The following is a 23,697-nucleotide window of genomic DNA, read 5'->3' on the forward strand; positions in this document are numbered from 1 at the left end:
AACGTGTCACGTCAGCTAGTTTGACGTTGACATGCATGAAACTGCTTGCGTATTGTTATAATATTTCGGCAAAATTTTAAGAGAAAATAAATTATAATTGCGCTACAGTTGTCCTTAAAATGTTGACAAAGTTTGAAACGAAGTCGGCGCGGGTAAAAGGAATTTCATTTCATGCTAAGCGTCCATGGGTCTTAGCTAGTTTACACAATGGTGTAATTCAGCTGTGGGATTATCGTATGTGCACTCTATTGGAGAAATTTGATGAACACGACGGCCCTGTTCGTGGGATCTGCTTCCATATTCAGCAGCCCTTATTTGTATCTGGAGGCGATGACTATAAAATCAAGGTTTGTTTTAGGGAACGTCAGAAACAACTGACTTTACATGTTTCTTAGTTGCTCCTTAATTAATAAGGCTATAAAGTACAGGTTTATCGTTATCATATTATTAAAAAAGTGCATGTACCTTAATCGTAGGTAGTATAACCGTAATGTATATTCTATAGAAATGCACTAAACTACTTTTCATGCATGCATGACACACCCTCTAGACAACTTTCAGTGTTCTGGAACTACTGCTGTATAATTAATAATCAATAAATATGAATCTATACTTATTATACATAAGTTGAATTGGTGCTTTCGTAGGTGCTATTATTGAGTTTCATATTTGGGGAGCTTTTTACATTCTTGTAAAATTAATATAATTAATGAAAGAGAATGAAACACAAACTTATTAGAGTAATAACTTCTAGGATAATCTAACACACCTTCACCATACCTTTTACATCTTTGATGTCTAATTTATTTTTCTTTTAATATTAGATATGGAATTACAAGCAAAGAAGATGCCTTTTCACCCTTTTAGGGCATTTGGATTATATTAGGACTACATTCTTTCACCATGAGTACCCTTGGATTCTTAGTGCTTCAGATGATCAGGTTTGATACATACTATACTATAAATATAATTATAAATCATTATACATGATGTGTTATTTCTGATAGATTGTGTAGTTCTTTAATACTGTTAAGCATACTCATAAAAATAAGTTGTAGCTTTTAAATCCATCATCATATACATCATCTTTCCCTACACTTGGAAATTGCTTACAGCTTCATTATAGGTAACCTTTTTCAGACTATTAGGATTTGGAACTGGCAATCCCGGCAATGTATAAGTGTTCTCACAGGCCATAACCACTATGTGATGTGTGCACAATTCCACCCCACTGAAGATCTACTTGTGTCGGCTTCATTGGACCAGTCGGTCCGTGTTTGGGACTTCTCAGGGTTGAGAAAAAAAAGTGTGGCTCCTGGACCTAGTGGCCTGGCTGATCATTTGAGGAACCCACAGGCAACTGATTTGTTTGGACAGGTAAACTTCTATCACTACTTCTGTTTTTTTAACAATTTTGTGTTGCCTGGAATACAAGTAATAATAAGGTTTTCTTAGACAAAACTCTATTCATCTTGTTTGATAAGTTGTCTATCACTTTCCAGCTTCCAAAAAATCTTACCAGACCAAACCCCACTCTACCTATTGTCTACAGATCATTGTATGCAAATAGTCTGTTACTACATGTATGTAAACTATCTATGAAATTCAATTTTTGTATGTTTGTCTTCTGTGTTTGTAAATATTTCATCCAATTATGATGAACATGGGATTTGTGTATGCCTACAAAGGGGCTTGGCAAAAAATGCAATGGGTGTAACGTGGCAGTATCTCCAACTATATTAATTAATTGTATATGACAGGCAGATGCAGTTGTCAAACATGTACTAGAAGGCCATGACCGAGGAGTAAACTGGGCAGCATTCCACCCTAAATTACCATTAATAGTTTCTGCTGCAGATGACAGACAAGTCAAGCTGTGGAGAATGAATGATGCTAAGGTAATTATATATGGTAATAATAAAAAAGATTTGCCACATTTTTAAATACTTAAGCCAGAAGCACCATTATAAAAAAAAATAAGTTCTATATAATATGTGTCTTTCTTGTTCAGTTGCGATATCATATGTTTAATATATAAGTGTGTATAAACAGGAACAAAGAAAAATTATCTGTAAAAAAGATGCACAATTGTTTCTACAGTATCCAAACTTACGATTAAAAAAATTACTTTATTACCAAGCCATTGGTGAGATGATAATTAAATATTTTATTTAAATAATTTTTAGAGAAATATATTTTACTTATATTTTCATTTCAGGCATGGGAGGTAGACACATTCCGTGGTCACTACAACAACGTATCATGCGCACTTTTCCACGCGCGAAACGAGCTTGTAGTGTCCAATAGTGAGGACAAATCAATCCGAGTATGGGATTTGCCGAAACGTGTCTGCATGAATACATACCGACGAGAGCATGAACGGTTAGTACAGCAACGTTTACTTTTAAGATGACGGCAATTCATTCAGTCAATATATGTGATATGTGTTTGTGGGAGAAATCACACAATCCTAATTATTAAGGAATTCATATTTCATCATTCGAAGACATGCTTAAATATTGCATATTTGTTTCAAATATATTAGGAAAGTGAAACGAACAACATACATATCTGTCAAGGAGTAGGTTTTAGGCTTAGCATAGCATAGTTTATTATTTACTTTAAAAATTGGACCCGAACATGAGTTGCATATTAGTGAAATATATAAATATATTAAAATAAACTATAAAAATCTCTTTAATTCCATTAAAATGTATAATATAATAAGCTTAAAAATATGGAATTATAGTCAAGTAATTTTCAAATTAATTGCAGGTATTGGGTGCTATCATCCCATCCAACATTGAATTTGTTTGCGGCGGGACACGACGCCGGTATGATTCTCTTCAAGCTGCGAAGAGAAAGACCAGCATACGCTGTTCATAATAACATGCTCTTCTACATTAAAGAGAAGTAAATAACTTTAGATATAAACAAAAAAAAATTTGGACTGTATTTCAGTTAAAAAAAAATCTTTTGCTATATATTTTGAAATAGTAAAATTTATAGTACTTAAGTTTTGTTATTTTTGTTTTAGACAATTGCGTAAACTGGACATGCAGACGAATAAAGATTCCCCTGTAATGGAAATCAAGGGTAGCGGAAGATTTCAACCACACAGGTAAACTTTCAATTCCTAACAGTTAAGAAGAATAGGAATTCAACTTAGTGAACGATAAACATTTCGTCGTGATCGTAGAACAATGTCGGATTTGAAAAAAATCCAAAATCCACTTTTTATCATATTTCAATATTAAAAATAAGAATATAAAAAAATCCATGTGTTTTAAATTTCAAATTAATCAGTGGGTTAAGTGACGGATTTGATAGAAAGATGTGATTTTTCTAGAACATTGTGTATTAATGTTATTATTTTTATTTTGTTTCAAAACAAACCCTTTTGTCTGTTCGTATGCCAATTTTCATAATAACAGAATATGAATTAAAATAGTTATGACAAAAACTAACATGGTTATATTATTTTGAAATTGCTTCCCTGTAAAGTTTAGTATTTGTCAGATCCGTCACTATTCTACGACTATGACGATTTATTCTGAATAACTTTGAGTCTATCCTTAATCTTAGTTATAGAGGTATTAAACCATAATGTATATTGTCGAGGTATTCTTAGGCTGTAAAATATGTACTGAATTTACTTGCAACTATTTTGACCTAGTCAGATTGCAAGCAATTTGGGCCTTGAAGGGAAGGAAACACAAATTTTATCGAGTTAGGTTTTCTAATTAAAGCGGTGTTAACTAAATTTTGCAGTATGTCTCTAAACCACGCTGAGTTCAGCATGTTACTCACGTGGCGCATTGGGGATAATTGGACGTACGAATTGTACCAAGTCCCAAGGGAAGGGGGCGATGCGACTTCAGAGCCAGAGAAGGGACAGGCGACCGCTGCCGTTTGGATCGCCAGGAATCGCTTTGCTGCGCTTGAGAAGAATAATCAGGTAGGAATAAACTTCGATACCCGCTGATACGATGATTTTTATATGGGTAGCTTAGAAGGCTGCTTGCTTTTAAGGATAAATGTATGTTCCATAGAGGTATGGATGAAAAATTAAAAGCCTAGAAACTGCAATACAAAAAGTAATAAAAAACCAACTTCATATATCTGTCAACTGAAAATAAAATAAATAATATAATTTATTATTTTCGTAAATTGTCGATTTCAGAAATGCGTTGTACATCACTAAAATAACTGAACCGATTGTGTTAAAACTGACTGTTCCCTAAATTAAAATATACCTGATTTAAGGTTAAAAAAAATAGTTGACTGAAAAGTCAGTTTACGGACGATAGTTTAACATGACAACCTCATAACAAAACATTGATGAAATGATTGCATACGTAAGTCTTCGAGTTGATTAGCGATAGATGCGGCGCATGCGTACTATGACCGTAACGGGCCATTGAGCATAACGGGACAGTGGTTCATCGATTTATTAGACGTTGACACATCAAAAATATTCCTAACAAAGTTCGGATGCAGCTTACAAACATACATACACATAATTAAACTTAGCACATTGGAATCTTAAATAGCAACAGATTAACACAACAACTTATAAGATAAGTTACTATACTTATACTATACTATAATACAATTTAAACGTTTCGAACAAGTAACATCTAAAAGTTATTTAATAGCCAGGTTTCTAATATAATGATTTTAACCATCAAAATCTGTCAAACCCTAAGTAAATGTAATTTATAAAACCATAAAAATATATTCAGTCCAATTAATTAATTAAACCTTATTCTATTGTTGCATAGGTCTATAGATAAGACTCTTCTGAGGTACAATAAAAAAGCAAAAATTAGCAATTTCACCTTTTTAACTAAAGTCCTTTATCTCTTTTCATCACAGCCAAAAATAATTTTAAAGAAAGAGACAAAAGTACTTTAGTTAAAAGAATATAATTAGACTGATTTTATCAACAAATATTTATTTACTTCATATTTCTTTTCAGCTGATTATCAAAAACCTAAAGAACGAAGCATCAAAGAAGACAGCCACTCCCAACTGTGATGAAATAATGTATGCGGGTACTGGTATGCTGTTTTTGCGAGAACCAGATTGCGTACAACTATTGGACGTGCAACAGAAGACAATTGTTGGTTCTGTAAGTTACACTTAATCTATGTAATTCTTATAAAAAAAAAAATTGAATACTTTAGAATAACGATTGGAAGTAACAATAATAATACACAATTATTCATATTAATCTAGTTTAAGACCTCACAGTCATTAATAGAGTTAATATACATATGTAGATTTAATATTTATAATATTATATATACACTAGCGACCCGTCCCGGCTTCGCACGGATGCACATTTATTTTTTAAACATTTTTGTAGATATTGATATGTTCTTTAATATTGTGCAACATTTTTTTTTCTATCATTCATCAATAGTTTTTGCAGGGCATTCCATAAAAGATATTTAAAAGGCATTTTAGTAGGGATCCTTATTTTTTTCTTGCAATTAAAATTAATAATATTAAGATATTAATCAGTGACATTGTATGCAATTCAAAAGGTGAATTTTTATAATCGGTCCAGTACTTTTTGAGCCATTTCGTTACAAACATACTTATATACATATCTTTTATCTTTATAAAATAAGTATAGATAATATTTTAATTATTAAAAAAAAATCCAGGCCGAATTGATTCATTCTTTAGTTAAAAGTTGGTAAAAAATATGGCATACGTATATTTCAATTTTTATCTAAAAGTAAGTTAAACGTAATTAACTGTGCTCTTAATTCTTCATAACAAATGCATATATATAGATATAATTATTTTATCAAAAACATAGTATTTTATTTTTTAAATTTGTATCACGTTAGAATGCTTCTTTAAAAAGACGTCAATAACAGTTCGAAATAAATACATTTATCACCATCCTAATTATATATTTTTTCCTATATTGTAGGTAAAAATCCCAAAATGCCGCTACGCAATATGGAACTCTGATATGACTTTAGTGGCATTTTTAAGCAAACACACAGTGACCATTTGCACAAAGAAACTTCAGCAATTGTGCTCAATCACAGAGGGTGCTAGAGTAAAGTCTGGTGCGTTTGATGACTCCACCCCTCAGCCAGTGTTCATATACACTACGTCTAACCATATTAAGTACTGCTGCAAAGATGGGTAAGCTCATACATATTTGGTTCGTTTAGGTTTTTTTTTTTTAAATTGTTAAAAATTACGTTAAAAATTGTTTTCGTTTTGATGTCAACAACGTGTTTAAACGTGTGTCTGTTGTGAGTTTGTGTCAGTAACCGTGTTTAGATATTTTATACGAAGTGTGGGCTATTTATTTTTATAAAACACATAATGAGACCAGGAATTTTAATATTTGGGAGGTCTAGCCTTATCCAATACTAGTGATCTTTTTGTGATACTTGGTAATGGATCGCAATTAATTTTGTAAGAGTATAAAATGTTATATATATTTGTTAAACCCTAATTAATAAAATTTTAGTGACTACGGGATAATACGGACGCTGGATGTGCCCGTATACGTAGTGAAAGTGATGCCGCAAGAGGGTGCAGCTAAAGTTGTTTGTTTGGATCGTGAGGCGAGACCAAAAATACTTACAATCGATCCCACGGAATATAGGTAAGATTATCTAGAATATTTGTTGACAACAACAACTGAATTATTATTTAAATCTTAAAGATATTCCTATTAAACTAGTCAATCCTAATTCATCGCGTACAAGTCCAACTTAATAATTAGAATCTAATTTAGAATCTCCCAAATAAATGTAAATTTGTTATACCTTCATTTCTGTTCTCTCATAGCTCAAATTGTATACGCCAACATGACAGTTTATTTGAGAATGACAGCTCGGTCACGTGACCACTTCTATATAAATACGTTTTCATTAGTGGTTCACGCCTGTAACAAAGCGATTTTGTCTCAAACTCAGATTTTCGATACATTACTTTGTAATACTTCAATTATATTAATAATGGTGCAAATATCGAAATGAGTCGCTTGTTCATTAAAGTTAGCGTAATTATTTAAATATGTCTGCCCCCGAGATTGTGGAATTTTCTAGAGAAAAAATTATACGTTATGGTCTACAGACTTTATCATGATCGAAAGGTATATATTATGTACTTATATCATATTTATTATAGGTTTAAACTGGCCCTGGTGACGCGTCAATACGATCAAGTACTACACATGGTACGAACGGCCAAATTGGTGGGACAGAGCATCATTGGCTACTTGCAGGAGAAAGGTATTCTATAAATATTTTACGTACTAATTAAAATATTATTATTTAGCATTTTTTATTGATTTATTTCTTTCTTTGTTGTTTCTGGATGTTTTTTTTCTAGCTCCGTATTCACGCTAAAACAGCTTTTTAATTTTAAAATTACTTGTTATGTGCGCTTCATGTTTATAAATGCCTAAATAGGTGCAAATATGTGATAAATATAATGCACGCGTATGTATAAAGAACTTCCAGATTTCATTCGGAGCATAGTGTACGTAATAGTTGCACCTCCTAATAAAAATAGTAAAACTGTGTCAGACAATATCGTCTGTTCACATCTTTGATGGCATAAGTCGCAGTAAATTTAAATTTAGAAGCATTTTTTACTGACGTTAATAAGTGTAAATCGCGTTACCAATAGAAATGAATTATGTTATGGTAATTCCTTCCTTTCTCGACAATAACCGTGAATAAAAAGCGCGTATACGTTCCTACTTATTCTAACTTCTGTCATACTTTCAACATTGCGGTGCCAGCATTGCTATCTCCAATTACAAAACCCGTGAGCTCGACATGATTTAAATCTGTTTAAATGATTTCATAGGTTACCCTGAAGTGGCACTTCATTTTGTAAAAGATGCCCGTACACGTCTGTCTTTGGCACTACAATGTGGGAACATCGAAGTCGCGTTGGAAGCGGCTAAGAGCATAGACGAGCCAGATGCGTGGGACCAGTTGGCCAAAGCCGCACTTGCTACTGGTAATCATCAGGTAAACTATATTTTTATAAGTATTTGTTATTCTTCAATATTATTACGAGTTACATAGTAATACTGTGATGTCTAAATAATCTCTAGATGCTAGTTTAATTGTAATAGCTTCATTATTTCTTATGATACCTTTTAATTAATTGTACAATTCTTTGTTTATTTTTGTTAAATTATACACGCATTTTCCCTATAGTGTTTCTTTTACCGTTACTGTAGGGTGAACTCTTAATTCAAAGAGTTGTTTTTCAATAAATAAATAAATGATTAAGGCTATTAAACATACTCGTTATATGTAAATAGTTTTTACTATTATGTCGATCGTCACTTGAAGTTTCTTAGCTTTTTTTTCGTTACTACATATCTAGATTTAATGTAATAATAACAATATACACCCCAAAATAAAAACTAAATCGACCTTATTGTATAATCTAACAAAGTGCACTTGCGTCTCTTTCTTTTAAATTGTGTTTTCGCTGTTGTAAAAAGAGATAGATGAGTACGTAAGTTAAAACGGCGCAATAGGACTGATTTTATAAAATCTGTATATTTTTATTTTGTTACAGATCGTAGAAATGTGTTACCAACGCACAAAGAACTTTGACAAGTTGTCATTCCTGTATTTGATTACTGGCAACCTCGAAAAGCTGCGAAAGATGATGAAAATCGCTGAAATACGCAAAGACGTGTCTGCGCAGTTCCAGGGCGCACTTTTACTTGGAGACGTCAAAGAGAGAATAAGACTGTTGAAGAATGCCGGACAGGTGATTAAAATATTGTTTTATAATTTTGTTATTATTCACATTACTTGCGAATGCAATTGTAAATCGTGAATAAATTAGATTAATCGGAAATATATTTTCAATACATCTCACTTTTCTGCCCGAAAATATTTCTCAGGAATTTTCGAAATATATATTATTTAAGAATCACTGTAATAGCTAATACATATTAATTACTACCATTTACTAGGGATCTCATGTCAATGTTGAATAATGTTATCTTTTTATATAAAAATCCCTATTAAAGTTTTTTTTTAAATTTAGGAATGTGTAATCCATTTATAATCAGCAGTTTAGAGTTTAGACGTAATACAAATTGACATATATGTTAGTTTTATTATATCTTAATGTCAGTATCATTAAACAATTGTCTTATTATTCAATCATCAGATATCCCTGGCCTACCTAACAGCTATCAACTTCAAGCAAAATGACGAAGCGGAACAATTAAAAGCGGCGTTAGAAACTGCCGGTTTGCCCATCCCGGAACCAAACCCTAAAGCGAGGGGTCTGCACCCACCGCTACCAGTAGTGCGTGCGCAGAGTAACTGGCCCTTGTTGGCTGTTTCTAAGTAAGTGAGATCTTCATTATTTAATCGACTTCGTAATTTTTTTACACACAAACGATTCGCCTGTGTTGAGAAATGAAACTTATATTCCTTGTTATAATGAATTTAAATTAAGACTGCAATCTACATGGTCTTCACATAATCTTGTTATGTCTGGACTTTAAAAGAGACTGTGACCTCTGAGTTTGTTTCGGCGTTTCTTCTCAGAGTAGTCAGATAAGAAACGTCGATCCCATCTAGTTTAAAAAAAAAATGTTTGACGTGTAAAAGTGTTTGTAAAAATCTACTTACAGAAATAAATCATTTATCATTTAAGTATTTTACAGAATAATATATTAAAATGATGTGCTACATTAGAAAACCACTGTGGGTTGTATAAATGTAACCATAGCAGTCTTGTTGGAGCGTGAGAAATGAATATAAAAATAGTTTTTCAACTTACTCTTTACGTTGGTTAACGTTAGGCTAATAACTGACCGGGTAGTGCATTTATTAGCCACTGTACTGTCTGTACGTCATGCTCAACTCATTTTATTATGTTCTAGAACATACAATCAGCTATGTTAAATAGCAATTCAAGTATTTTTACTCAGTTTGTCAATTTAAAAACTTACAGCGAACTTTGTCCTCGTGCCATGTGTGTAAGGTCTTCGATGTTTGGAAGTAACGAATCAATAATTAATACATTTAATTATATTATAAAACGCTAAATTAATTGTTTTTTTGTTATTTGGAGTTAATTATATATTTTAATAATTTCTTATTTCTATTAGTCGTGGTTATAGGGAAATTAATAATGTATAAAAAAATCAATACTAAAACTGTGAACACGTACGTACTTAAGTACGTGATGAGCCTTTTTTGAAATTGGCTCCGGGTTATAGGCGCAGTCTAAGCATAGAGGTGATTCGTATTGAGTTATTACTATATTTTATATCAAATGAAATTTCCAAGGCAATAATTGAAAGTAGTTGTAAAATTCATTAAATTAGATTACGAACGAATTAAATTTAAAAAAAATTATAAAATGAAAAATATAAGGTTTGTAGATTTATTTCATTTCAGTAAAGGTTTTGACAAAACGTCTCTGATTTACATTCATTTATGTTATTATTTCTTGTTGCAGGAGTTTCTTCGAAGTGGCGGCTGCCGCTAGGGCAGGTACGAGCGGGGAGGCAAGCGGAGTGGCGGGCGTTGCAGCGGACGTCGAGGAGCCGCTTGAGGCCGGAGGGGCATGGGGTGATGACGATGAAAAGGTAAATATTTTTTTAAACTATTATAATTTATAAGTTTCACCTCGTTTCACTACTTAAAATATATAAGAGCTGTAGGAAATATACAAAAAAAAGTTTGTGTAATTTCTTATTTTTGAACAGTATCAATATTATGCGGTTTCTTGCGGAGTCAGCAAGACTTATTATTTTTGCACGCTATTCTTAATGTGTCGATAGATAGCCCCTTTTTGCTGTCGTTAATTTCTTGAAGAATCCCTCCACTGTATGCGACAAGATATTCGCAACGCACGAACACGAATTATCTGTGTAATTCGCCAATGTTTCGGGTTTTGTCTAAATATGACACTAAGGGTCTGTTTCACAATGTACGGATAAGTTCCAAATTAGCTATTTATTACTTATTGATAGGATAAACACTATTGTTGCGATTCACGACTGTCAGATAGCACTATTCGTCACATAAAGTCCATCAAAAGTTATGAGTCCGCTGAAGTGTCAAATAGCATAATTTATCTTCCAAATAATTTACGTGTTGCATAGCTATTTGGTACTTTATCCATACATTGTGAAACAGACCCTAATTATAAGAATGTTGATATTTTCCACCTTACCGACGACGATTGTCGTATATTTGAAGAAGCGGGAAGACCTTGACTTTGTTTAGCAGTAACAATTTATTTTATTCTTTATATATTCTTTGTAAGTATTAATTGTCGATTGTTTAAGGTTTAATTTCAGTATTATTTTTTTTTGTCTATTGTGCTTTTGTTTTCTGATTCATATATTTTGTTTATCAATGTTGTCTGTTTTGGCTTTGTGTTTTCTTTTATAATATGGATATGTGTTGGTTGATTGAGCTGTTGTAAGATTACTAATAAATAAATAAACTAGTGGCGCTATAACCTTTTAAGCCTGCACGTTTCTTCACGGTACGAGCGAGTGTTTAAAGAAAGTCCATTGGTGAACAGCCGTGGTTCGAACCTACGACCTCATAACCCTGCTCAAATCCAAAAACATTTCTTTGATAATATATTAGATTTTTTTTGATAATATACATACATACACGATAAAATATATATCCAGGAGGAAGGTGAAGAAGGTGAAGCGGTAGAAGACGCGGGTGAGGATGGAGGCTGGGACGTTGGAGACGAGGACCTAGAGCTTCCCGAGGAACTGGCGCCAGTATCAGGTAACAACTTGTTTAAAACTGATTAGGTTTTTAAATCTCAATTTAACTCTCAGTCCTTGACCTGCTAGAGCAAGAACAACTAGTTACGACATTTACTTTAAAGTCATAGTTTCCCAAAAACATTTTGCATTTTCGATTTTACATTATATTTTAAGCAATAGGAGGAAAACGGGCTGGAGGCTCACCTGATGTTAAGTGATACCCGCCGCCCATAGACACTCACATTGCTAGAAGGTGGTCGCAAGTGCGTTGCCGGCCTTTCAAGAATTGGTACGCTCTATTCTTGAAGGACCCTAAGTCGAATTGTTTCGGAAATACTTCAGTGGGCAGGTGCTTCCACATAGTGGTGGTGTGCGGCAAAATCTGCCTTAAGAAACGCTCCGTTGTTTCTTATTCACTTTCGGTTAACCTTCAGTTTACATAAAGCTTTAACGGATAAATAGCTTTGTATATATGTACTCCACATTCTCGTTTATATACAATTATTAGACGTTATATCCACATCACTTTATAATTTATATTTTAATATATGTATTTTTTCATAAGATATAGGAATGATCAGTCTTGTAAACTAAAACTAATGATCGTTATGCGTTCAGCGGATATAGATGGCGCTGAAGACGGTCAGTACTTTGTGGCTCCGACGCGAGGTGTATCAATAGCAATTAGCGGAAAACTGAAGACGGCTCATGATTTCGTCACCACCGGACAATTCGAAATCGCATTCAGGTAAATATTTTAAACAGAAAAGTTGACGTAATGGAATTGTATTGTACGATACGAACGAACATACGTCGGGATCTTATATAAAGTTTAAAGGGTATTTAAACTGGAAAACCCCGTGCCCCCAACCTTAAATTATGCCACGAAATTAATTAAATTGTAATGAAATCGATGCGTTCAAGCTATCTTATACACTATTTTTGACGAATACAAATACTTGCACTATCGTAAAGAACGTGTTTTTAAGTAAATAAAACTTTAACGACTTGTACATGGTCGCGTATATGTTCTGCTAAAACACTAAGAATTTTAATGAACATTATCTTAGATTAAATTAATCACTTATAATGTAGAAAATTTAGTTTTCATCGTAAAGTTTAAGGTTGTAATAATTTTATTATCCCAAATCATCCATTTTGTGACAACAATAAACAAGAACTACACTGTTGACCTATGTATTAACTTTCCTAAATTATATACTACATAATACTAAATTGTTATAAATTGCCGAAAATATAAATGGTCTTTACCTTTGGAAATGTCGGTAGGTCGCTAGTTTTTATACATACATGAGGGTAGTTATAAATTTGCGCGCCCTGTACTATTATGACTTATTAGATAAATAAAGATTGCAGTTCTATACAGTCGCTCTTTTATAGACTACATATTGTTAGCGATAAGGCCGCCCGTTGCCTTATAACTTTTGTAACCTGTTTTTTTATTTTTGTTATGTGTATGTTTTTGATTAAGGTAATAAAGTATAAATAAATAAATAAAATTAATTGCAGATTACTAAATGAGCAAGTTGGTATAGTGAATTTCGAGCCATACTCCGAAACAATGCTATCCATGTACTCCTGTGGTCGCGTGATGTTCAGTGCTCTTGCGTCGTTGCCTCCTTTACAGGCTCACCTACATCGGAATTGGAAGGAAGCCAGTGGCAAGGACTTGTTACCTGTTATCAGTGAGTATGAATATATATAAATATTTTTGTTACCTGTGGAAACTTCTAGGATATATCCAATATTTAAATTTTCTATTAATTTTATATTATGGTTTCATTCTCTACACTTTAATTTTTGAAGTTATACTAATTCTTTAGGCGCGTTATGAAAAATTGATGAGAGTGACATTTTATGATGCGCGCGCACCGTGACACAAAAGTAACAGAATGAAGTTGCCCACGGAAGATGCTACGGCATTGGACATAATTTAAAAACAATATTCGAATAATAATAGAATTTATGTTACACTTAATGTAAGAGAATAATAATAATTATTTATTTATTTAATTTTTCAAATGTAAACTGAACTTTATTGACTATAATGACTCCTTTTCCAGTCTTTGATTATTTAATTGTAATTAATTATTTGCATGCAATCAAAAACTATTTTTAATAATGCCCAAGAAGTATAACTTCTTACGCGCGTACATAAGTACACGCACCCTTTTTTTTATTTTGTAAGTTGCGTGTGTAGAATTCTTTACTTTTTTAAAGCATACTCATTTAGAAAATATTTAAGTTGGTCCAGTAGTTTTTACTATTACACAAAGATATAATAATTATTATCTTATTACGAGAATAACTCATGAAACTCTCAGCCACAGTTATATACTTATAAAAGTAAAAAATCCATTTAAATATTTTGGAAACAAACAAGAAGCACATGTATTTTTATTTTCAGCTGCTAAACTAAATGACCTAGTGAGCCAACTCCAACAATGCTACCAACTGACAACTAGTGGTAAATTCACGGAGGCCGTGGAACGCTTGCAACGGGTCGTTAGACTTGTCCCCCTACTATTGGTTGATAGTAAACAAGAGCTCGCTGAAGCGCAACAATTGCTGGCGATCAGCCGGGAATATCTACTTGGACTTCAGATGGAAACCGCTAGGAAAGGTGAGTTACCATCTCGCGATTGATTGGCACAATAGCGATGTAAATTTACAAATTCTTGAAAGGCCGGCAACGCACTCGCAGTTTAAAAAAAAGTTGTTTCAGCTCCAGTAACCTCTCGACATCAGTAGGTATCTAGGTTAGTTAGTGGATCGACTGATCCCCTCTTTAGATTGGACCACCTTTCGTTCTATACCTTCTTCAGTATTAATATTGAGTATTTTATATCGAGAAACGTTATTTTTGAGCACTGCATCTTTATTGCAATTTCTTATAGAATGATTGAGATATGAAGATAATAATAAAAAGCCCGTTTTATATCCAATTATGAAAAAAAAAATACTATTATACAGTAAGCTGTGATTTTATACATTATTTTTATCTATAGGGTATTTCAACAAGAAGTTTGTTTTTCAATTGTGGCAACACCGAGAACGTGATAGTTTTGACATTTAGTTTTTGGCGGTATTCGTAGCAGGTGCTTTGGCAATTATTACAATGAATTCAATTTCGCTCGAAAATCGCATTAAAATAATTCAAATCCACTATAAAAATGGTGGTTCTGTTAAAGTTACATTTCGTAAAATTCGTGATATTTTCGGCCAGCATAATCGTCCTTCTGAGACCGCTGTTAAGAATTTGGTCGCGAAATTTGAGTCGACAGGCTCGGTACAAAATGTGCCAACACCAACACGTGTTCGACCCGGTCGTTCAACAGAAAACATCGCCGCCGTGAGCCACAGTGTTGAAGAAGATCAAAATTTGTCAATTTCACGACGTTCTCAACAATTGGGGTTATCCAAAAGCACAACATGGCGAATTTTGCGAAAGGATTTGGCTTTGAAGCCTTACAAGATTCAACTGGTGCAGGAATTAAAGCTGATCGACCATTCAAATCGCCGCAGATTCGCTCAGTTCATTCAGGAACAACCTGCTGGTTTTTCTGAAAAAATCATTTTTTCAGACGAAGCCCATTTTCATTTGTCAGGGTACGTCAACAAGCAAAATTGTCGCATTTGGGCTTCTGAAAATCCTAAAGCAATTATTGAGAAGGCTTTGCATACTCAACGTGTTACTGTGTGGTGCACTATGTGGTCTGGAGGCGTGATTGGGCCGTTTTTTTTCGAAGATGAGGCTGGAAATGCGGTAACAGTCAATGGATCACGGTATCGCGAGATGTTAACCACTAAATTTTGGCCTATTATTGATGACATGGATATCACTGAAATGTGGTTTCAACAGGACGGTGCCACATGTCACACAGCCAATGAAACGATCAGATAGCATGTAGATAACATGCTCTTAAACCATAAACTATTTTGTAAGATCTGTTTTGAGGGTACTACGTCTAACATTAAAGGAGTTACTGGATAAAAAAAAAAATAGTTGTATTCCGGAAGATTCTTATAAATGTCTTCAGCTTATTCAGTGTTATCTTGTAAAATACGCATTTTAGGGTATCCATTTTCATTTTGGGATTTGAATAAAAAAAATCTGTATTATATTAATCTTACGTTAGTTATCTTCTAAATATTATGGTTACAATTATAGGAACATTAATTACGTTATAACGCAATCAATACCTTTCAGCAATGCCGAAGAATACATTGGAGGAACAAAAGCGAACATGTGAAATGGCCGCGTACTTCACTCATTGCAAACTTCAGCCTGTACATCAGATATTGACCCTCAGAACTGCTCTTAATATGTTCTTCAAGCTGAAGAACTTCAGAACTGCTGCCTCCTTTGCCAGGAGATTGTTGGAATTGGGCCCGAGGCCAGAAGTAGCTCAGCAGGCCAGGAAAATATTGCAGGCTTGCGAGAAAACGCCGACAGGTTGGTTTTTATGATAGCTATTTTATTTTTCATTGTCTTTACAGATATAGATTTTTTTTTTAATTTTTTTTTATACTTCTTTTTGCGCGGTAGGGAAAAATGATGAGAGTAATTTTTTACGATGTGGGCACACCCTGAAGTTAGGATTTTAGTTTTTTCTATTGTTGGTGTCGTTTTTTCTACATACGTCGAATAAAATTTTTGAAAAGATTTTTATCTTGTTACGCCAAAGAAGTATACCTTCTAACGCGTGTACATAAGTACACACACGTTTTTTATTTTAATTTTCACCACTTTTTCAACCATTTTAGTAAGCCCATCATCATCATCATCAATCATTTCGTGTAAACATACAGCGTTTTTGCGTTAAATATTAGCAGGAAAAAAATAATAAAAAATGTGACTACCCCATGTCCTACACGTGTTACGGTTTAACCTGTTTGACTTTCATGGTTCAATTAACGTTAATAATAAATCTGTAGTACTGGGTTTGATTCCTAGCAAAAAAACATTTAATTACCTCCAAACTTTATTGAAAAATTTACATTCAGTACTAAGCCAGGAAAACGTATCCAGCAAAAAAGTAAAAGCCGAACAATTTTTACTACAATAGTAAATGTTTGACTTTTACCCTACGAAATATCTGTTAGACTATAGCTGTATTACTTTTCAGATGAACACCAATTATTATACGACGAGCACAACCCCTTCAATATTTGTGGTATTAGCTATCATCCCATATACAGAGGGAAACCAGAAGAAAAGTGCCCCCTCTGTGGGGCAAGCTTCCTCCCCGAACACAAGGGAAAACTTTGCACCGTTTGTGGAGTAGCAGAAGTGGGGAAAGATGCGTTGGGACTAAGAATCTGCCCCCTTCAATTCCAGCGATAGATTATATTGTATTACTATTTTGTAAGATTTATTATGAATAATATATTTAGCAATTTCTAGTTATTTTATTGTACCCAAATTTACAAACTTAACAATTATTTATATCTATACATCGACTGGTTTGTTTTCATTTGATCTGTAAAGAAGGATTATACATGTGGTTAGTTTTTTACATTCCAAAATATATTTTTTAATTATCAAAATTAATTTAAGGTTCATATTGAGTCTAAATGCATTATTTTATGGTGTGTATGGTGAAATGCACAGTTAAACCTTTTTTTCCACACCATAGACAATAAATTTAACTAACTTTTCTCTATTTTAAAAATATCATTTTCTCTAAATTGATTATCTACATTATATATGATACTTTAAAAACCATGAAATTACATATTAGCTTATCAACTTACCTATTATTTAACATGTCCTGTATTTCGTCGAAAGTTTTTCCTTTGGTTTCCGGAAGCAACGGGCTAATGGAGAATATGAAACCGAAGCCGCAGCAAATGGCTAATACCCAAAACGCTGTGTATATCCCGTAAGAGGCCGCCACGTCGCGGAAAAATCTGAATATTTTTGACAATATAATGTGTTAAACATTGACAATTATAATTGTTAGGGTGCGTACAGACTATGTAACATATCATATAACTTGTGTTTTATAACACGTCCACATTATGTAACCTTGTTATTCAACATTATAAAAAAACAATACTGTACACATTAGAATAACAATGTTATTTAACCATTTTAAATAACAAAAGAAAAACAAAAAAACGTAGATGCTGAGTTCGTCCTAGCATACATATCAATAACATGTTTTATAACATTCAGTGTCCACATTATCTGAAACATGTTGTATAGCAATGTTGTATAACATCTTATCACTTATGTTAGATAGTCTGTACGCAACTTTAGCCTGTTAAAGATTGTGTACTACTGTATATTTAATATTTACGAAATGGGATCGTCAAAACAAAACTTAAAATATGTATTGGTAACATATAGTAAATGGGTTCGATAGGTTTTGATGCGACAAAATTAGTAGACCAGTATTATAGAATAATATTTGAACGGGCTTTCGTAGTATTAACGAGTTAGATCTAATCACAGCACATAAGTCTTAAAATTTATAAAATTCGGTTTAGTGGTAAGGGCGTAAAGCACGTAGAAAATAGCAAAGGATTTAATCATTTTGTATATTACCGTGTCATAATTTTTTTTTGAATTGCCACTGTCGAGGCATTAAAAGATCAACCGTACAAAATGAGACTTCAGCAACACGTCAACCTCCTAGCTTCGGGCCTCTTGGAAACGACGGACAGTGTGTATCGGCTAAAAAGGGCAAAACTTGCCGCAGTCTGACAGTTTTCGAAATACGGAGGGAATAAAAAAAATATTGGATTTGCGTTCCCTAATTGTCATTATTTCTTATAAAATCTGATAAAAGCCATGAGGCTGATTGCAGATGGATTTAAAAGGAAAAAAAAATTACCGTGTCCACACAAAACCGGCTGTCCAGCAACAGAAAGAGGCAATACCACTGGCGAGACACTTGGTTCGGGGCGGAAACATCTCCGCTACCAGAATCCATGGTACGGGACCCACGCCTTTAAAATAATATTACATTATTAATTAGTAATTATTTAAAATAATATTACATTATTATATGTAATTAATTACTACATATGGGTTCTGGAAAACTATAAATATCGTAAATAGTGAAGAAACAGTTAATTATTTTATTTTTAAACTTTAAATGGTATTCACAAGACGTAAAGTTTGAAAAATTGTTATTTCTACAAATCATATTAATTGTACTTTACAATCTCGAGAAACATTAAATTATTCTTCTTCTTCAAAACCAAAAGAAAAAAGACTTCGTAATCGAAGTCTTTTTTCTTTTGGTTTTGGAATGTTGTAACATAATTATTACCTATTAGGTAATATTTTTTATCATAACGGATCTAAATTTCATATTCGTATCAAAGACATTTCACTATATTAAATCGAATCTTACCCAACGTGAAAAGCACCATGTAGACAATGAGACATAACAAAGGTAAGAACGCATACGGTGCCACGTTGTACTTGTAGTGCGAGTCCAGTAGTGCGTACACACCGATTATACCCTGAAATAAACATGCATATTGTTTTAGAGTGTATGTTTTTATAAGCAAATTGGAGCACGGCCTTCTGTAAGAATGTCTTTATCCGAGTCTTTATTTTAACTCATAATAAAGTAATTATATGTCATCATTAAATTTTATAGAAATCAATTTTTTAAACTATGTTTAGGTGTTGAGACTTGGGCTTAAGAGGTCCAGGCTAGCAAAGATTCAATTCGTCGGTTCATTACCAAGAATTAATAATACAAAAAATCTTACCAAGAATATTGTAAGTCCAAGTGAAGTGGTCCACATAAGTAGCTTCCTGCCGAGTCTGTCCACCACCAATGGAGTTATGCAACTCGTCACCACCTGATTATTTGACATTTTATTAATTTTGTAGATAAATGCTTAAAGGCTTAAAGAAACTAATTTTAAAATTAGTTTAGAGAACGTTCGTAAATTTGTTCATGTTTCCCACAAATTAAAAATACATCATTTAAGGGTAAAACTCAGAGTCAAATTTGACACTTAGCATATCTTCCTTCTACTCTATAGCAGTGTTGGTCTAGTGGCTTCAACATGCGACTCTCATCCCTGAGATCGTAGGTTCTATCCCCAGCTGTGCACCAATGGACTTTCTGTCTATGTGCGCATTTAACATTCGCTCGAACGATGCAGAAAAACATCGTCAGAAAGCCGGCCGGACCAAAAAAGTCGACGGCTATTGTGCACAGGAGACTGATCACCTACTTGTCTATTATGGTAGGGGAGCCCAAGAGGGGATTTCGGGATTTACTAAAGCGCGGCAGATTAATATATAGGGAGACACCTTGTACCCGGTTAAGTACCTCCACAAAATATGAGGCCCATATATAAGGCCGCCCGTGAAGGAGACAGGATCAGATTAGTAAAAAAAAATTGACCATCAGAAATTCCCGAGCGCGTCAGATTAAGGTAGGGTGAGTTAATTACATCCTAAAAAGTGTATATTCCACTAATCTGACAATTTGAGAGTGACGGAAAAAAAGGGGAGGGCAACAAAGTTGTAAATAAAAACCGTCATCTCGACATTCTCGAGCGTAGCTAATTTTTTTTTTATTTTGAAGGAAATAATTCAAGAATAATGAAAAATATATAATCTGACGATTTCCGCAAGCCGAAATAACAAAAAATCGTCGATAAAGTTAAATGCGTGCAGCTGCGTGGTGCCTACATTTCCTTTAACCGATCGGAATCTACTAAACGGCGTTCTAAATATTTCCCTCAAAATTACATTTCCTGTGAATTTGAACCGATTCGGACCGATAGATTTTGAGAAATTTTGAAAAATCTTAAAAAAATAAGAAATATTTTTTTTTAAAGTGGTTTCTTTATTGATCAACTTCAAAAACTAATCCGCCTTTGAGCTTGAAAAACCACGTCGATCGCCACCAAGCTCGTCAAAAGCGGTTGATTAGTTCGAGAGATATCGTGAACGAAAGAAACCCGAAAAAGTGTTTTTTCGGGATTACTCCGAAATTTGTGGTTCTATCAATTAAAATTGCAAAATTACTTGATGATGATGATAAAATTGCGTCGAATGCCGCCAACCGCGTGAAAATTGTTTGATCCATTCAAAAGTTATTGCGGTTTGAAAATTCCAAAAATAGTGTTCTATGAAAATTCTATCAGACTTTCGAGCTGGGAGAGCTCAAATGCATAGACATGTTATTTCTTTGAACTCAGCGAGCTCAAAATATCAATTTTAAGCGCCCAGGAATGGAAGTAGCGGGAAGTTGCAGGAATGGCCCTTTCGGTGAATCGTTTTTCTAAATTTTTTTTGTCAGATCAGGCGAATCCCTCTAGATAATCGTCAGATTATGAGACAGTACGTTTAAAACATAAAGATGAACCACATATATCTTAATCTGACGCGCTTGAGTATTTCAAAATTGCGATTTTTTTTTGCATATTATGAAAATGGCCGTGGGTTTGCGTCCCATCGAAATCGTCAGATTACTGAATGAGAGCTTTTTTTTGGTGCACTTAACACTCCCTTAGAAAATCTGACGCGCTCGATAATTTTTATTTTTTTTTCATTTTCAACCCTTAAATACAACCACCCGCATCATGCAAACGATCAGATTAACATACGTACATTATTAAAAATACGTAGGGCATAGATGCTATCAATATCTGACGCGCTCGAGGATGTCCATGCAACAGTTTTTTTTTACATATTTAACTATCTATAGCCGCTTCCCCCACCGATGAAAAGGAATTTATCATATAACATTTTTTTCTTCTTTTTATCTAAGCTTTGCATCCCAATAGGTCTCTACGACGCTCGAGTAAATCCCCATTTAGCATCGTGGGCTCCCCTACCATTAAGAAAAGTATATAATCATGAAACAGATTCAGAAATCTGAGGCCCAGATCTAGGAAGGCTGTAGCGCCCGCTGGTATATATGACTTCCGTATGTCGAAAAACGTATACAGAAGTCTAGTTTGCCCTCAGTCTCGACCATCAGAGCGTCAAGGGGGCAGGGGGCAACTGTATCCACTTAAGATAATCACTATTATTTTCAAACGTACTTTAAATAAATAAAAATCCATTTATTCATTTTAAGTACATATGCATTACAATGTGTAAGATTTGGGAACCTTTTTAACAAATACCTGTGTCAGGGTTCCCAGCTCTTCCATAACAAAATTAAGTATAAATTCCTTCAAATATATTTATACATAATTTATTTACATCTTTTAATCAATTTACTTTTCAACTGTTATCAACACGCTGAGTGCATGAGTGAGTGTGTGGGTGCAAATGTGTAAGTGAGTCAGTGAGTGAATGAAAAAAGTGTGTAACTACGTACTAATTACTAGGTCTCAAAAGTATCTCTAACAAGCCAGTCCTTTAGTCGTATCTTTACATTGTAGACGGTGAGTTGGTAGATATGAAGCAGCCTACTTTATACCTGAAGTAACTATTAAATCTTCCTTATAACTCATGTGTAACATATTAATTAATTTTAGAAACCATTTGCTAAAGTTATGGTAAATTTATAAATATAACCTTTTGTATTAACCTAAATTATGTATATACTAAGTATATATAGTATATACTAAAGACTAATAACCTGAACAACGCCCATGATGATGGTCCCATCTGTAGCTGAGATTGTAGTACCAATTTTCACCAGAAGCTCCTCCATGTAGAACAACAGTACGTCGATACCTGACAGCTGAAGAAGCATCGCGAGGAAAACACAAATACCTATAATGGAATAAAAAATTTCATATCAAATTTTTTTTGTTTTAGGAGTTGATTTTTATTTGGCAAAACAAGGTCATCTAAGACAAGCAGTATTTGAATTACTAATAATTTAAGTTCCATTATTTGTGTTATTTAATTTTACTTTATAAACTTTGGTTTACGCGTAAACTAGACATTTAATTTAACCTCTAAAATATATAAATGCAAGTTCATCGAAAAAATTTATGTAATTCAGAGTTCGCGTTTAATTTCAATAATAAATTTTAGTTACCTCTTGAAAATTTATTCAAACTAACCTAATGCCTTCAAATTTCCTTTTGTAGCCCAAAGGTCTTTTATGCTGGGTTCAGTCTTGAATTCCCTGGCGATCATTGCCTGAAGTCCATCTAGCTCGGCTTGCACGCCATCCTTGGAAAGGCCACGAAGCTTCTGAAGCACTTCAGATGCCTCTTCGATTTTACCTAAACATGAGATTTTAATGGTAACACACTCATGCTATGTATATGAAAAAATTATATTTAAAAAAGTATTTTTTTATCAAACGGCAATTCTAGCTAGATTGGAGCAAGCGTTGTTTCTCGGTACCACCGTTTAATTTAATTGTGATTGGTCGGGCGTCACGAGAGTATCAAATATTGAAAAAAATAATGATTTTATGGGAAAATACATGTTAAAATATATATCACAGATTTAGTTTTATTCACAAAATTGAAACTAATAAGATTTTAAATAAAATAAAAGTTTAAAATACTGCAAATCTCCATTTTGACTAAAACACCAATCTTTTTTATCAATTTTCGTCATGTCCATTGCAACGTCGGATCGTGGTGTTTATTCTTGGACTCGAGATGCTGTTGACCGTCTTTTGTTTTATTATAAGCCCACTGTTAAGCTTTTATCTGTGATATTCTTTAAGAATAAGATTTCCTACAGCTAAAATATTGCATATAAATGTATTACCTTTATAAACTAAAAAGAAGGGTGTCTCCGGTATGAGCCACGTAAATGGAATGTAGAATAGGGACAGGATACCACCAGTTGCTGTCAGACCCCAGTATGAGGTGAAGGGGCCGATTGCGTAGGCGAGAAGAAAGCCCACGTTAATGAAAAGTAAAAACAGAGCGCTTAAAGCTCCACGAATTTTGTCCTGAAAATATACGGATGAATTGTATCCATATTGTTACAT

General features: G+C 33.5%; 2 protein-coding genes across 2 annotated transcripts in view; one reads left to right on the plus strand and one right to left on the minus strand.

Moving 5' to 3' along the window:
- Positions 1-17,199, plus strand: LOC125063253 (coatomer subunit alpha). Its single transcript, XM_047669598.1, has 22 exons — positions 1-347; positions 825-941; positions 1,141-1,377; positions 1,761-1,898; positions 2,219-2,382; positions 2,776-2,913; positions 3,038-3,121; positions 3,772-3,958; positions 4,982-5,134; positions 5,951-6,171; positions 6,506-6,643; positions 7,171-7,274; positions 7,858-8,024; positions 8,587-8,784; positions 9,193-9,374; positions 10,498-10,627; positions 11,690-11,795; positions 12,395-12,524; positions 13,307-13,482; positions 14,205-14,420; positions 16,008-16,253; positions 16,927-17,199. Exons 1-22 carry the CDS (start codon positions 120-122, stop codon positions 17,142-17,144), a joined length of 3,678 nt encoding a protein of 1,225 aa, XP_047525554.1. The 5' UTR covers positions 1-119; the 3' UTR covers positions 17,145-17,199.
- LOC125063254 (facilitated trehalose transporter Tret1-like) overlaps positions 17,195-23,697 on the minus strand; it is an 11,727-nt gene continuing 5,224 nt past the window's right edge. The window contains exons 4-11 of the mRNA XM_047669600.1: positions 23,472-23,658; positions 22,808-22,972; positions 22,375-22,511; positions 19,532-19,624; positions 19,165-19,276; positions 18,640-18,754; positions 17,555-17,710; positions 17,195-17,280 (exon numbers count right to left, since the gene is read on the minus strand). Of these exons, the coding sequence (XP_047525556.1) occupies positions 17,250-17,280; positions 17,555-17,710; positions 18,640-18,754; positions 19,165-19,276; positions 19,532-19,624; positions 22,375-22,511; positions 22,808-22,972; positions 23,472-23,658 (996 nt within the window). The 3' untranslated portion in view covers positions 17,195-17,249. The remainder of the gene's footprint in view (positions 17,281-17,554; positions 17,711-18,639; positions 18,755-19,164; positions 19,277-19,531; positions 19,625-22,374; positions 22,512-22,807; positions 22,973-23,471; positions 23,659-23,697) is intronic.

This window comes from Pieris napi, chromosome 3, assembly GCF_905475465.1.
Source record: "Pieris napi chromosome 3, ilPieNapi1.2, whole genome shotgun sequence".
In the NCBI taxonomy this organism is placed as follows: domain Eukaryota; kingdom Metazoa; phylum Arthropoda; class Insecta; order Lepidoptera; family Pieridae; genus Pieris; species Pieris napi.